The sequence below is a fragment of the Nannobrachium achirus genome (assembly GCF_963921795.1).
Source record: "Nannobrachium achirus genome assembly, chromosome: 4".
NCBI classification, from domain to species: Eukaryota; Metazoa; Chordata; class Actinopteri; order Myctophiformes; family Myctophidae; genus Nannobrachium; species Nannobrachium achirus.
Window position 1 is genome coordinate 70,895,272 of NC_137813.1, and position 17,508 is coordinate 70,912,779.

Sequence of the window (17,508 nt, forward strand, 5' to 3'; positions counted from 1 at the left end):
ATGATCAAACAGGGCATTCATTTATGAAAAAAAAAAAAAACACAAAACGTTAGATTATGGAGATAAGAGCAGCAACATGAGCACACAACAGTACAATTCTGTATACCCAGGGGGCAAAGGAAGGTGTGCTGCATTTGCCCCGACATAAAAAGTTGTCCACCAGAAATATTATCTATGACCCAGTAGGATCACAACCTATATGGACAACCCGGTCAATTTGTACAACAAAGTCCAATATGGCCGCCTCAATATTAGCCCCTATCTATCTATAAATGCGAGAAGTCTCTGCGTGTGTGTTTGTAATCCGCGTATCTCGAGAACCGTTCGTCCCACCGGCTTCAGATTCGGCACGCGCGTTCCCCGCCGTGGCACGGAGTGCAGTGCCGGGCCTCGACCCGACCCGACGCGCGGTTTTCCCGAACCGGCGCGAAACGTTCGGAATCTCCTTATGCGGGGTTGATTGTTGACATCAGGCTGTTCCAGAGGAAATCAGCGAAAGCTCTGACTCATTGTGACATCACTTCATAAAAGGCTCTGACATCACGTACGCCACATGAGTCAACAAAAAATCTCTGTGAGTGTGTATGTATGTATGTATGTAATCCGCGTGTAATCCGCGTATCTCGAGAACCGTTTGTCCCACCAGCACGCGCGTTCTCCATATATGGGAATAAAATGAATGCCCGTATGCGGAGCTGATGTCTGACATCAGAGTTTTCCGCAACCGGTACTGTGTGTGCAGAGATCTTCATATATGGGCATACGTGGACAAAGACAAACAGATGGTCAAAACGGGTCCTATGACAACAGGTATATTGGGGTTTGCATTAAAGGGTGGGGCATTCATGGGTTTGCACCGCAGCAGGTAGTGGAGTGCTCGGCCTCGACCCGACCCGATACACGATTTTCTGGAACCAGCACGAAAGGTTCGGATTCTGATGTCTGACATCAGGATTTTCCGGAACTGGCACTGTGTCTGCATTCTCTGTGTGTCTGTAATCCGCGTATCTCGAGAACCGTTCGTCCCACCGGCTTCAGATTCGGCACGCGCGTTCCCCGCCGCGGCACGGAGTGCAGTGCCGGGTCTCGACCCGACCCGACGCGCGGTTTTCCCGAACCGGCGCGAAACGTTCGGAATCTCCTTATGCGGGGTTGATTGTTGACATCAGGCTGTTCCGGAGGAAATCGGCGAAAGCTCTGACTCATTGTGACATCACTTCATAAAAGGCTCTGACATCACGTACGCCACATGAGTCAACAAAAAATCTCTGTGAGTGTGTATGTATGTATGTATGTAATCCGCGTATCTCGAGAACCGTTCGTCCCACCAGCACGCGCGTTCTCCATATATGGGAATAAAATGAATGCCCGTATGTGGAGCTGATGTCTGACATCAGAGTTTTCCGCAACCGGTACTGTGTGTGCAGAGATCTTCATATATGGGCATACGTGGACAAAGACAAACAGATGGTCAAAACGGGTCCTATGACAACAGGTATATTGGGGTTTGCATTAAAGGGTGGGGCATTCATGGGTTTGCACCGCAGCAGGTAGTGCAGTGCTCGGCCTCGACCCGACCCGATACACGATTTTCTGGAACCAGCACGAAAGGTTCGGATTCTGATGTCTGACATCAGGATTTTCCGGAACTGGCACTGTGTCTGCATAGATCTCCATATATGGGCATAAAATGGATGCAGACAGACAGATACAGATATCTCCATATATGGGCATAAATGGACACAGGCAAACAGATGGTCAAAGATCTCCATATATGGGCATAAAGTGGACGCAGACAGACAGATACAGATATCTCCATATATGGGCATAAATGGACACAGGCAAACAGATGGTCAAAACGGGTCCTATGACAACAGGTATAATGGGGTTTGCATTAAGTTTGTCTCCTCCTCCATCTGTTTGTCTGTGTCCCTTTATTCCCATTATGGAGATCTCTGTATCTGTCTGTGCCTCCGACTGTGTTGCAGACACAGTGCCGGTTCCCCCTTTAATGCAAACCCCATTATACCTGTTGTCATAGGACCCGTTTTGACCATCTGTTTGAAAAAGCGACAGAGATCTCATATATGGGCATAAAATGGACGCAGATAAACAGATATCTCCATATATGGCATATATGGGCATACAATGGACAGGTTCCCCCTTTAATGCAAACCCCATTATACCTGTTGTCATAGGACCCGTTTTGACCATCTGTTTGAAAAAGCGACAGAGATCTCATATATGGGCATAAAATGGACGCAGATAAACAGATATCTCCATATATGGCATATATGGGCATACAATGGACAGGTTCCCCCTTTAATGCAAACCCCATTATACCTGTTGTCATAGGACCCGTTTTGACCATCTGTTTGAAAAAGCGACAGAGATCTCATATATGGGCATAAAATGGACGCAGATAAACAGATATCTCCATATATGGCATATATGGGCATACAATGGACGCAGAATCACAAAGATCTCCATATACGGGCATAAAAGGGACACAGACAGATACAGAGATCTCCATATATGGGCATAAAATGGACGCAGATAGACAGATATCTCCATATATGGGCATATATGGGCATAAAATGGACCCAGAACTATAACTGCAGTGATCTCCATATATGGACATAAAATGGACGCCGACAGACAGACAGATATCTCCATATATGGGCATAAATGGACACAGGCAGACAGATGGTCAAAACGGGTCCTATGAAAACAGGTATAATGGGGTTTGCATTAAAGGGCGGGGCATTCATTCCCTATTTACATTGTTCCGAGTTGGCCAGGTCGCCGACTAGACGCTTCGGGCGGCCCAGCTTCTAGTTAGTTTTAATGGGGGGTGAATAGGGCAAAATTTTAAACTGAGGGATATTTCCACGAAACTTCACAGGTTGATCAATGGTATACATATGAACATTTTTTGTATTGCAAGTTTCCTTGAAATCCAATATGGCCGCCACAATATGGCCGCCATAATGTAAGGACCCTGAAAATAGGTTTTGCCTCTAACTTCTGAACCAGATGAGCTAGAAACGCAAACTTGGTGTCTATTTCATGGTGTCTGACCATGGGAGACTCAATGGAATAGCTAATTTTATTATTGGGTGTGTCTGGACCTTTATTGTGCATATTTGCAAGATGGTGGATTCCCAAAATAGAGCTTTAACATAATTTCTACCATGATTGTTGACTGCTTTTGCAAATACAAGCAATATGAATCCATTTGCTAAGATTTATGGCACAGAAGGGACTATTCTTGAGTTTGCATGTTGTCAAAATGGCTGTAAACGAGATATTATATTTCCTGTCCGATTCTACTGTATGTAGTTGTAGCAATGACTTCAGATACAATCAGAGACCAAAACAATGTATCTTAGAAATTATTTTTTTATAAAAAAAAAAAAAAAGAGAGAGATTATCTCAATGAAATGAATGCAACTGCCTTTTTGGGTCTTTCTCACATAGACATGCACATGCTTTCCAACAACTTCAGCTTCAGGGAAATTATAATGAACACATGATTAAAACAGGCTGCATTATAATGCAAATAATTGCTAGTCACTATCACTGTCATGTGTACCTATCCTGCTGCATCTTGTCTCCAGTCCTTGGCAACGACACCCCAAGTAGCATGCAATTCCCTTCTTCGCACATGAAGTTCAATCACCCGAGAGAGACTTGGAGTAGAACCGCTGCTCCTTCACTTGGAAAGGAGTCAGCTTAGGTGGTTCGGGCATCTAGTACGGATGCCCCCTGAGCGCCTTCCTAGGAAGGTCCTCGATGCACGTCCCACTGGGAGGAGACCCCGTGGCAGACCTAAGACCAGATGGAAGGATTATATCTCCAGACTGGCCTGGGAACGCCTCGGTATACTCCTAGAGGGAGTGGAGGAAGTTGCGCAGGATAAGGAAATCTGGAAGTCTCAGTTGGAACTGTTACCCCCGCGACCCGATTCCGGATAAGCGGTTGAAGATGGATGGATGGCACATGAACAGTTTTTCTGGCAGCCTTTGATACAGCTACATGATATTGGCTTGTCCATTGATATAGGCCAGGCTGGCTCTGTAGATGTACAGGGCACTGCCTTCCCATCACTGAGAGACCATCCATATTCAGTGAAGCAAGGGATGTCTGGCTTCGCGATGTGTGCAGTTTTATCTATTATGGCTGCAAGAGCAGCTCTTTTCAGGTGCAGGCCAAAGGCATTTTCTGTAGGTGGCAGCAGCTTCAACAGGGTTGATCGGTTATTTAGGAACTTGTACACTCTCAGCTTTGCCAGGTCAAAGTCCTCCGAATGGTCAGCTTTTGATGCATATACAGCTATTGTGAGGTCTCTAGCCTGATTCTTGACATCCTCTGAGAGGGAATAAGAGGAATTTTCACCAAACTCCTGAAGTGCAGGGAGATCTAGACTTATGCTGGTCTTGAACCATGCCTTCTTTCCAGTGAAAAAGGGATAGCTGGTGGTATCTCTGCCACTCAGGCTGTGAATAAAGGGCAGGGCACGACACTGTGCGAGTCCAAGGGCTGAGACCATGTGATGGATAGGAAGATATGCATCCTGCTCTGTTCTCACCCACAGCTCTGGAAGGTCTAGGAGGTGGGTGGCAGCATGATATAGATGCCTATATCATGCTGTCGCCATGGGAAGGCAGTCCTCTGTCCATCTACAGAGCCAGCCTGGCCTATATCAATGGACAAGGCAATATCATGTAGCTGTATCAAAGGCTGCCAGAAAAGCTGTTCATGTGCGAAGAAGGGAATTGCATGCTACTTGGGGTGTCGTTGCCAAGGACTGGAGACAAGATGCAGCAGGATAGGTACACATGACAGTGATAGTGACTAGCAATTATTTGCATTATAATGCAGCCTGTTTTAATCATGTGTTCATTATAATTTCCCTGAAGCTGAAGTTGTTGGAAAGCATGTGCATGTCTATGTGTGAAAGACCCAAAAAGGCAGTTGCATTCATTTCATTGAGATAATCTCTCTCTTTTTTCTTTTTTTTTTAATAAAAAAATAATTTCTAAGATACATTGTTTTGGTCTCTGATTTTATCTGAAGTCATTGCTACAACTACATACAGTAGAATCGGACAGGAAATATAATATCTCGTTTACAGCCATTTTGACAACATGCAAACTCAAGAATAGTCCCTTCTGTGCCATAAATCTTAGCAAATGGATTCATATTGCTTGTATTTGCAAAAGCAGTCAACAATCATGGTAGAAATTATGTTAAAGCTCTATTTTGGGAATCCACCATCTTGCAAATATGCACAATAAAGGTCCAGACACACCCAATAATAAAATTAGCTATTCCATTGAGTCTCCCATGGTCAGACACCATGAAATAGACACCAAGTTTGCGTTTCTAGCTCATCTGGTTCAGAAGTTAGAGGCAAAACCTATTTTCAGTGGTCCTTACATTATGGCGGCCATATTGTGGCGGCCATATTGGATTTCAAGGAAACTTGCAATACAAAAAATGTTCATATGTATACCATTGATCAACCTGTGAAGTTTCGTGGAAATATCTCTCAGTTTAAAATTTTGCCCTATTCACCCCCCATTAAAACTAATAGGGGCTAATATTGAGGCGGCCATATTGGACTTTGTTGTACAAATTGACCGGGTTGTCCATATAGGTTGTGATCCTACTGGGTCATAGATAATATTTCTGGTGGACAACTTTTTATGTCAGGGCAAATGCAGGTTTCCTAAAAAAAGGCTGGTTTGCCCCCTGGGTAGTAGGTTTTAGTTGCTCAACAGCAGCAGCAATATCAACAATAACACATGGATAGTCAAGAATATCAACAATAGTAAATAGAGGGTAAAAATATCAGTGCGTACAGATGTGACATGTGACCTCTTCCCACTTCTCTTCACTCTTCCTGATTATTTCCCTATAAACAGGGGTGTCAATTGGGTATGGCAGGGGTATGCAGCTGCCATATCCTGGATCCAGGGGAGAAAATAAAAGTACATTTTAAATATAAATCCATGAATGTCTCTTTGTCTATCTGCACAGTAAAATAACTACAAATGCAAAATGTAACAAAATAGTAACTTTAACAAGGTATTATAATTATATTCTCCACACTATTCTCCTCAGCTTGACAAAATAGTATATTCCCAGGTTCCGCAGGTCAGCTGCACAGGAGCAATGCATTATTGTTAATTGTGGCACGTTTACTAACATGCTAAGTTTAGCTGCACTTGAACAACCATTCCAGGCTGCCATATCTAGCAGAAACCTATGTAAAAAACTGACAAAACTTGTTTTTTTTAGATATTGTGAAAATAGCCGATCTACATGCTCACAACGCCTCGCAGCACGAGGCGTTGTGAGCATGTAGATCTGCTATTTTCACAATAGAACCGTGTTATACAAAATGTAATGCCTCTTTTCCATGAGAACTCCCATCTTTGCCATACCCTAGCTTTTGCTGAACTGCCGCCACTGCCTATAAAGTCCCTTTTTGCTGCTTAACGCTGAACGTTATGTTTGAATCTTGTATTGTTTTTAAAATGCCAGAGTGTGAGGCAAGACATCTAAGAGATTACTGAAGCAAACAGCTGTTTGACCAAATAAGTACCGGTATATATAAAAAGAGAAAATGTAATGGTGTAAAGATTGGGAAAGTACAGTGCAGACGTGCATTCTGCACCATGGCCTTGTATGCACTTACAACAGGAAATGTCAAAAGATTAGACGCCAGCAGGATGGACTGAAACGATCACTAGTGTAGAACCGGAGGAATCAAGGTTTAAGGTTACTCTTAGAGAAGAAATTTGTCTTGGAGACATGGACCAGCAGCATACATACACAATGCAAAATATATTACAATACAATACAGTAGGCCGGCCGGGCTCAGCCCGAAGAAGCTACGTGGAAACATTTTCGCCGCCACGTGGGCCCACCACCCGCGTTGGGAAACAGTGGGGTCGGTTGCGCTGCCAGACGGGTGGCAGTGACAACAGGGTTTTTAGGAGGACCGGACCTGGGCAGCAGAGGCTGACCCTGGGGACGTGGAACCTAACAACGCTGATGGGGAAGGAGCCTGAGCTTGTGCGTGAGATGGAGCGCTACGAATTAGACCTGGTAGGGCTCACCTCCACACATAGCAAAGGCTCTGGAACCAAACTCTTGGACAAGGGGTGGAACTTGTTCTTCTCTGGAGTTGCCCAGGGTGTGAGGGCTCAAGCGGGTGTGGGGATACTCACAAGTCCCCGGTTGAGCTCTGCTACGTTGGAGTTTACCCCAGTGGACGAGAGGGTCGCCTCCCTCCGCCTTAGGGTTGGAGGGGTGAAAACTCTGACTGTTGTTTGTGCTTATGCTCCGAACAGCAGCTCAGAGTATTCGGCCTTCTTGGATACCCTGCAGGGGGTCCTGCATGGGGCACCTGTGGGGGATTCCGTAGTCTTACTGGGGGACTTCAACGCACACGTGGGCAATGGCAGTGATACTTGGAGTGGCGTGATTGGGAGGAACGGTCTCCCTGATCAGAACCTGAGTGGTGAGTTGTTGTTGGACTTCTGTGCTAGCCATGGAATGACCATAACAAACACCATGTTCAAACATAAGGATGCTCATAAGTGTACTTGGTACCGGAGCACCCTAGGCCAAAGGTCAATGATCAATTTTGTAATCGTGTCAGCTGATCTGAGGCCGTATGTTTTGGACACTCGGGTGAAGAGAGGGGCTGAACTGTCAACTGATCACCATCTGGTGGTGAGTTGGTTCCGATGGCGGGGCAAACCTCTGGACAGACCCGGCAAACCCAAGCGGGTAGTGCGGGTGAACTGGGAACGTCTGGAGGAGAACTCTGTCCGGGAGGAATTTAACTCTCACCACCGGCGGGACTTCTCTGACATCCCTGTGGAGGTTGGGGACATGGAACAGGAATGGGCCATGTTCAAAGCCTCTATGGCTTCAGCTGCAGCTTTGAGCTGTGGTCTGAAGGTCTTAGGTGCCTCAAGGGGCGGTAACCCTCGAACACCCTGGTGGACAGCGGTGGTCAGGGAAGCCGTCCGACTGAAGAAGGAGGCCTATCGGGATATGTTATCCCAAGGGACTCCGGAGGCAGTTGCAAGGTACCGACAGGCCCGAAGGGCAGCAGCCACAGCTGTGTCTGAGGCTAAGCAGCGGGTGTGGGAGGAGTTCGGGGAGTCCATGGAGAAGGACTTTCGGGCGGCACCAAAGTTGTTCTGGAAGACCATACGACACCTCAGGAGGGGAAAGCGAGGATGGGGGATCTGCTAACTTCAAATGAGGAAGTCGTAGGGCGGTGGAAGGAACACTTTGAGGAACTCCTAAACCCAATCACACCAGACCCATCCTCCCTGACAGGAGCAGAGCCTGAGGATGATGGAGGGTTGACGTCAATCTCCGGGAAGGAAGTCACTGAGGTAGTTAAACAACTCCACAGTGGCAAAGCCCCGGGGGTTGATGAGATTTGTCCAGAAATGCTGAAGGCTCTGGATGTTGAGGGGCTGTCTTGGTTGATACGTCTTTTCAACATTGCGTGGAAGTCTGGGACAGTGCCGAGGGAGTGGCTGACCGGGGTGGTGGTTCCACTTTTTAAAAAGGGGGACCAGAGGGTGTGTGCCAATTATAGAGGTATCACGTTGCTCAGCCTCCCCGGGACAGTTTACGCCAAGGTACTGGAAAGGAGGGTCCGGCCGATAGTTGAACCTCAGATACAAGAGGAACAATGTGGATTCCGTCCTGGTCGTGGAACAACTGACCAGCTCTTCACTCTGGCAGGGATCCTGGAGAAGGCCTGGGAGTATGCATATCCGGTCTACATGTGTTTTGTAGATTTGGAGAAGGCATATGACCGGGTCCCCCGGGAGTTTCTGTGGGAGGTGTTGCGGGAATATGGAGTGAGGGGGTCCTTGTTGAGGGCCATCCAATCTCTGTATGCCCAAAGTGAGAGCTGTGTCCGTGTGCTCGGTAATAAGTCGGATTCTTTTCCGGTGGGGGTTGGCCTCCGCCAGGGCTGCGCCTTGTCACCTATCCTGTTTGTGATTTTCATGGACAGGATCTCGAGGCGAAGTGGTGGTGGAGAAGGTATAAGGCTTGGTGAGCTAAAGGTTGAGTCACTGCTTTTTGCGGATGACTTGGTCCTGATGGCACCATCGGTCCAAGACCTTCAGCTCTCACTGGATCGGTTCGCAGCCGAGTGTACAGCGGCCGGAATGAGGATCAGCATCTCTAAGTCTGAGGCCATGGTTCTCAGCAGGGAACCGATGGATTGTGCAGTCCAAGTAGGGAATGAGACGTTACCCCAGGTGAAGGAGTTTATAACGCAGGAGCCTCATGGACAAGGTTAAATCATGGAAACAGCAGATCAACTTAAACAAGTTTTTTTTTTTTTCTTTTTTTTTTTTCTGAGCCTTTGACTTCCTGGGCCATATTAACCTAGCCTGACAGTGTGTGAGTTGTTTTCCCTGGGTGGTGTCCCGCTTGGCTCTGCTGTCGGCTTGCCCCTTTCCCAATTTGAGTGACAGTTATAATAAAAACAGTGAGCTCACATGCCATGGTGGGGAGAAAAGAGTCCTAGGGGTCCACTGACAGCAGGTTCAATCGGGTCCACACCTTGAGAAAGTGGAGAAGGAGTCATTTTAGTTCTTTCTTAACTTAACTTGTCAGAACATTATAAACATTTAAATATTATTAGAGGCATTCAAGCCAATTATTTTACCAGAACAGAAATGGTCAAAATTCGGTCTAAGAAATAACATATTGCTTCTGACTCCCTCACTCTGCTTCGCGACGGCAAGCGAGGGAGTGAGAGGTGTAAACTTAAACAGTTCATTCGGTACCAAAAGAGACAGATAACTGGCAGAGACTAACTTTCCTACCCTCCTGATAACCGGGTCAAGCCCAGTCCAACACGAGGACTGAGAGGATGTCTTGCAAAAAGACAACAAAGCGGTACAGAGAAAAAAAGTTTGAAAATCAGAGAAATAATGACCGATAAAATGACAATCAGATTTATCGCAGATAAGGGTTAATTTACGACGTGTGTCAAACCAAAACATAATTAGGAGCTATCTGACTCCTCCAACAGGGAGAACAATAATTCAAAAATCATCTAAATTATTTAAACATCATTAATTCAAAATTCAAAGACACAACACGTAATGTTACAGGGACCAACCGTAAAATATAAAGGATTAATAAAAAGTAATTACAAATGTTATACTTAAAAAAAATGTTATAATGAATGGTGTCTCTAGGCCTACTGTATTTCCCCTATGTTGTGCTGGCACAGACAATAGCCTATGATAGGATGTGTCCAAGCAATTTATGTGTTAAATCAAGTGAAGGTAAAATAGACAATGAGCGATACTAAAACATTATTTAGCCTTGTCCGACTCCCTGAAATATCAAAAATCAAAACAATAATTCAAACTGAGAAGCGATTCAGAGTGAGAATGGAATGATTACTGGAGAGAGAGAATTCAAGACAGGTACAGTACAGAGATAATGGTTGGTTCGTGCTATCTCTGACAAATGATGTTTTGACATGAGTTTAAGTATGGTCATTTGGTCAGTCAGTAGATGACGTTTCAACAGTTCATAGGATGTTTCTTGTCCACAAATGACAAGACAAAGAGTCCATATACAGTAGGTTCCTGAGGGAATAGATGTCCTTGCCGTCTGGATGACACCAGAGGTCCCAGGCTGAGCCTTATAACCCAAAACAATTCTCATTGTTTTAGGCACAGGCTCCATGGCAGTAGATAAGAGACCTTGTGGGTACTGTACATGACATTAAAGCATGGCACAGTTACAAGCTGTGCCTTAGGGTCAGGTGGTCAGTTAGTCATCTATACGTATTGATAAAAAGATGATATGAACCATAATAAAATACCTATCAGTACGTTTATTATCTATTTGAGGTTATCTATGTAATCAAACTGTGAAGTTGGCATTGTATATTTGGGACAATTATATGATTTTGTACAACTTTTACCTGAATATTACGCTAAAAGCTATCTTGCTTACCTATAATACATTTATTATTTCCTGCATTTAAAGAGAAGTCGCACAGAGTTTTACTTATTGTTATTATCATTATTATCGTCTATGGGAATATTTTCCCATTAATTGGATTTACTTCTTGTCAATAGTAAAACAAAGGTTTGTGCATCAAGGACTTGAATGGTTACGTCTAACCAATTAATTTAAACAACACCTTAGGTCTAAGTCACCCTGTAGACAATATGCCTTCCGGTGTGTTCCAAGATTTCTAGCGGAAGTCTGCGTTTAACGGACGTTACGTCATGCGGTGCGGGTCTGTTTACATTCCCCAGCGAAAAAACTAAAATAGATTGTAGCTCTTAACTCACTCTTAATAGGTGTAACATTGCTTGAATCAATGTTTTTGTTTGTATATTGTTTATTGCGAGCGCAACCGACGGAGCAGGAGACGTAGACCAGAGTTAATTTCGTGCAGGGAATACGTTTGCAGAAACAGAAAAAATACGGCTTCCGGTGAAATTCCTACGGCGGAAGTTGAACGCTTTCTGCCTTCTATTGTCACCAGGCGTTTCTCTTCGGAGATGAGTAAGCCTGGCTACGCGAGGCTAGGTCTAAGTAGGAAACGGACCTTAAAGGGATATTTCACTTTCAAAAATATTTTTGGTCATTTTATCAGGCTTTTATGAACACCCTGAACAGATTTTAATTTGCTTGATTCAATATTTAGATATTTGATGTAAATGTTGTCAGGCCCCTCCAGGCCCAGGGCCTCTCCCCACACACACTCATTGTAACTTCAAACTCCATTTTAACCATGATAGATTCATTAAAAACACCCATTATTTTTTCTGGTGACTCATACTACCCTATACGTGAGCAGGCCGTGTTTTTTCCATAACGTTTTTCATGTATTTTTAATAATTCTTTGGGAAAATGGAAACAATTAAATACAATAAAAAATATATTAAAAATACATGAAAAACGTTATGGAAAAAACACGGCCTGCTCACGTATTAGGAGGGTAGTATGAGTCACCAGAAAATATAATGGGTGTTTTTAATGAATCTATCATGGTTAAAATGGAGTTTGAAGTTACAATGAGTGTGTGTGGGGAGAGGCCCTGGGCCTGGAGGGCCAGATAACATTTACATCAAATATCTAAATACTGAATGAAGAAAATTAAAAACTGTTCAGGGTGTTCATACAAGCCTGATTAGACCATACAATTACTAAAAGTTTTTTTGAAAGTGGAATATCCCTTAATATAAATCTGGTGAACTCAACAACTCGCACGCATTTAAGTAAGGTAGCGGACATTAAACATGGTGATTATAGTCCTTGATTACAATTAGGGTTGTTCATAATTGAGGTGATATATTTGAGATAGGTGTGACCGTGGGATTTTAAGTCTGTTAAATACTGGACGAGTCCCTTACGCCGTAGGCTATGTACATTTCTATGAATGGGTTAGTGCTGACTCATTAGATCAGGAATAGACCTGTTAGACAGAGGCCTAGGGGACGACTGTATGGTTGTATAACTTTACCCTGCGACGGTGTGTGGGTGGGTGACGTGACGTAACGTTTTCGCTGTCCTCGGTGTCAAACATGTATAAATAAAAAATATATTTGTCAAAAACCTTCTGAATATTGTGCAGGACATTAAGCTTTATGTGAACTTACTCAAGATTAAAACATTTCATTCCTCATTTCTTCAGAACTTTCAACCAAACATGGCAAAACTCATATGGTGTGACTGTCCTGACCTTGTTTCTCAAAGTGGGAACTTGAATAAAACTAAGAAAAAGAATTGCTAAAAATCATTTGAAAATGAATTTAGGCTAAAAAAAAGTATATTTGTGAGCCTATATCTTTTCAAAGTCAAAGCATAATGTTTTCAGTCATTTCTGATCAAAAACATTTTGTCCCCCAAACCAAAATCATTTGGTGTGACACTAGTTTGGACAAATTAAACAGGCAATTATTTGGACACCTATTGGCTAGAGAGGTCCTTCTTCTGTAAGGCTATTCAGCACTCCCAGCACAACTGCAAGACAGGTGTCTGAGGTGAGTTATGATTTTAACATTTTCATGAAATGCCATCTTGTTGAAACTTTGACAAACTCACCACTTTGGATGTCTGTTGGTGTGACACCTTTTCATTAAAAAAAGCTTAAGTTATTTGAAGTTTTGGTCATATTTCCATGTAGATCTAGGTTGCTTTGTTATAGCTAGCATGCTGTTAGCATGCTAATGTGTACATAGTAGCCTCAAGGTAAACCTAAATGCAGAAAACGTAATATGGTGTGACACTTAATCATAATGGTGTGACATGTCTGCTTGTCACGCCATATGACTTGATTGTCACACCATATGATTTATACTGTATTTAACTACAGATATAACAATAAATAACAAAGTTCCATGTTTCTTTTGTACATTTAAACATTTGTTTTAAACATTTTTACATAAAATGTAATTTAGCTTCATTCAGTGATACTTCAAATTCATCAGACAGAGCAGAAACCCCTTCACAGAAACCTTAACATATTGTTTCAATCTAAACAATATTTTCTCTTTGTCTTAAACTATACATTCCATTTTCTTTTGTCAGCTGGAAAATGACAAGTGCTGAGAGAACGAGAAAGTACAGGGAGAAACTAAACAATGACCCAGCAAGGAGAGAGGAGCCAAAGGGGCGAGACTGCATTTTCTACGAAGAGCAGGAGGTTGTCTGTGGCATAACAGAACTGCAACAAGGCAGCCGGTTTGCTACCCTCACCAAATACGACTGGCTGATGTACAATACAGTCTAAATGTATAATCTAATCTGATCTAATACTTTTGTACTTTCACTCACTGGACTGGACAGTGGACAGTTTTAAGGTAGGACCCGAGACAAAACTAGCGAAAATAGCTGATCTACAAGCTCTCAACACGTTGTGCTGCGAGAGCTTGTAGATCAGCTATTTTCGGAGTTGCGCAACCCAGCACTCTTTAGCTAGTGGAGATGTGGTGTAATGTCATGATTCCTAATTACATTTGTTCAACACAAAATGCTGTGTTCAAGTTCAGGAGACTTCGGAAAAAAGCAATTTACCTGAATGCTGAGTTCTGTTTCCACTAATTGGTGTTAATAAAATGTTGCCTTGGCTCCAAGTGTGGCTATGCGCCTTATTGTCTCTTTAGGATCCTTCTGCCGTGGGCCGGCAGAAGACTTAGGTGTGCGTAGCATTCCTGTGCACATCCTCATCATCCATCTACTACTACAATTCTTTATTATCCCATGTTAAAGCCCTACAATAATATCCTATTCAGAAATATTAAGGCCATGTTATCCTGGGTAATTGTTTAATCAATCAGTAAAGTTCAGTACTCACTAATAGGTAGGTTAAAACACAGTTTGCTTTGACACATGAAGATATGATCATACGGTGTGACACTAAATCATTTGGTGTGGCATTCCAAATAGTGAAAAATCATACCTTTATTAATGATTAAACCAAAAAAATGTGTATGGATTACATAGAGAATATTATCAGGAAGAGTCACAAATATTTGTGTAATTTTAGAGAAAGTTTTGACAGAATACATTTAAAATATGTTGTAAGATCATGAACATGGGCCTCACACAGAGTGTCGATTATGAAAAAAATATACAGATATAATTAATTCTCAAAAAACTATAGTGGATCACTGGTTAGTTATGATAAAGGACTTTGATAGTGAAGTGAGTAACTTAAGAAAGATGTACTCCATTTTCATTTTATGAACAATTATTTTCATGTCACACCATATGACGATTTTAGGCACAAGTACAACAAACTGCTGAATAAAGTCTGATTCCAATAACATATCTAAAAACAAAATGTATTTCCATAAGGTTGAGAGTGAGTAGAACAAAAGTAAATAACTTTTATGCCTGCAATTTAAAGTTTTTTTAAAAACACATTTTTTGGGGCGTCACGTCACTGACCCATGTGTGTGTGTGTGTGTGTGTGTGTGTGTGTGTGCGTGTGTGCGTGCGTGTGTGTGTGTGTCGTTTTGAACAACCATGAACACAGCATCCGATTGTGGTGAAACCTTGCATGCACATTTGCACGATGAGGACAAAATGCCACCTTTTTAACATTGCCCCATTATAGCATCACCAGGAGAACCATTTTTGTATTTTCTTATATTAATTGTTACATTAAAATGTGTCCAAACATCACGTAGAGCCATACACATTATCTTTATAGTCAAGTGTTTTAATTCCAATCCGTCACTTTTTTCATCTTCCATCCTGACTGACGAAATCAGAACATTGCTGGCCCACAAAAACCCACCTGACCTGGCGGAGATCTGTGCTCCGAGGAGCACTTTTTCTACTACAGTAATGTATCACTACAAGTGTTGTCTTCTTAGTAGACTTTAGCAGTGGAGACTATCTACGATCATCTTTTTCTCAATCAAAGGTCAATGTCACTGTATTAATAGAAAACTCTAAATCAAAAGCAGATACATTCTTATAGGCTAGTTCCCATCAACTGAAATGGCTAGTGTGAGGCCTTGACTGATACAGGCGAGTGAGTGAGTGAGTGAGTGAGTGAGTGCGTGAGTGCGTGCGTGCCCCCAAAAATCTGGTACTATTCTGTACTCCCGTACCAGATTTATGCATTAAAATGTTTAAAAGATATATTCCACATTTTGCACTTTTCTTACTTGTTTCTTTTTTCTTTTTGGGGTGGTGGGGGTGGGGGTGGGGGTATAGGTTACATCACTGTTTCAAGCTCTACAACGACTTGATTGATTGATTGATTGATTGATTGATTGATTGATTGATTGATTGATTGAAGACTTTATTAGAAGTTTGCATAGGAAAACAGTTTCATGACAGTACAGTTCAGGTAAGCTAAAAGCTACACCCAAAAAAAGCCTATGGCTTGTTTCAATTGAGATCTTTAAAAAAACTCATAACATTGAATGACAGCCAAATAATAATGATAATAATCTTACAATATTACAATTATATTACAATATAAAGGTCAGGGGGAGGTACGGATAGGATTTGTTTTCATTCACAGAGGGACTTTAAAAGACCCACCTTTTCACTGTAGAGCAGTGGTTCTCAACCTGTCGGTCGGACCCCCACGGGGATCCCCAAATTACTTTCAGGGGTCCTCAGATGATTAACTTAATGTCACTTAAAATATTTTTATTTTGGGGGTCACGGCCTGAAAAGGTTGAGAACCACTGCTGTAGAGGACTTAGGTTCACTTGTCGTTATGTTTTGCAGGTGGTTTGTTAGTTTCTACTCCCTTCTGTTGTGACTGAGTTTGTTGTGGTCCAAGTCTGCTCTTCTTTGTCTTCTCCTACGTTTTTGAGCGGAACTAACCGCTCCTACACCTAGCTTTGTCCGTATGTATGTACAGTATGTCCGTCTTGTCCGGGTGTTCGCCACTTATACATTCACTTATATTTGTGATCGGTATTCGACATACAACAAGGTCAAATAGCAAATTCACGCTCATAACCTGTCATGTTGTGAGCTTGTAGATAGCCAGCTATTTTCGCTGTCCAAACAGCGAAACATGCCCAAAATACGGATGCTAGGGTGGATGTGGCCTTTTTTTAATCCCTTCATAGCAACGGATCCAACATTTTTAATATTCACTCATACCCTCGCAGTTTGTTTGTCAGTTCACATTATATTTTCTCAAAAACAATATTTTCCAGTGTAAAGAAAAAAAAACTCTTATTATATTAAGCAACACTCAAAAAATGTACTTATTTATCGCATGTTTTATGACAGCTACAGTATAGGTATTTCAACGTTATTTCTTTCACACCGAGAATAGCAGAAATCCGCTGAAGCTGTTGTGTTTAGCTCCGTTGTCAAACAGGCTGTGCTTCAGGGGGAGTCGCGTTTCCAGCACGTCGCCCTCCTCCAGGTGCAGAATCAAGGCGTTGGAGGCGTACAGGTGGCCGCCGTCTTTGTTCAGAATGCCCGAGTACAGAATCTGTTGGCCGTTCTTGTACAGGTACAGCCCCACCCAGTTTCCCGCATGAGCGTTCATGCTCGTGAAGCGGACGTAGTAGACACCCCTGACGGGTGCTGTGAAGGCTCCCGTCAGCGGGCTGTAGGCCTTCCCCACGTTGGCGTTGATGTTCGGGTAGACCACGGCGCTGACGGAGCCCAGCGGGCCCACGGACCGCCCCAGATCGGCCGAGAACGCCACCTGGGCCTTCCTCCGTCCCGCCACCTCTTCCTCGAGGGCCGCCAGCCGCATCTCCCCGGAGGTGGTCCTGGTCGACAGGGAGGCGATCTCGGACGCTTGCTCGCCGCTCTCGGCCTCCGCGGCCGCCAGCCTGGACCCGAAGGCGGCGCGTTCTCCCTCGCCGGCGCTCAGCCTGGCGGAGATGTTGCCCTGGTGCCTCTCGCTGGCCTCGTTGTGGTTCTTCAGCTCGCCCACCTCCCTCTCGCTGCACGACAGTCTGGTCTCCAGCACTGCGTTCG

At 43.4% G+C, this 17,508-nt stretch overlaps 1 protein-coding gene across 1 annotated transcript; it reads right to left on the minus strand.

The window, feature by feature from the left end:
• Positions 1–16,834: 16,834 nt before the first annotated feature.
• LOC308283179 (complement C1q-like protein 2) lies at positions 16,835–17,281 on the minus strand (the record flags this gene model as incomplete). Its single annotated transcript, XM_080723557.1, has 1 exon — positions 16,835–17,281. One exon carries the CDS (start codon positions 17,279–17,281, stop codon positions 16,835–16,837), a length of 447 nt encoding a protein of 148 aa, XP_080579683.1.
• Between the last annotated feature and the right edge of the window lie 227 nt (positions 17,282–17,508).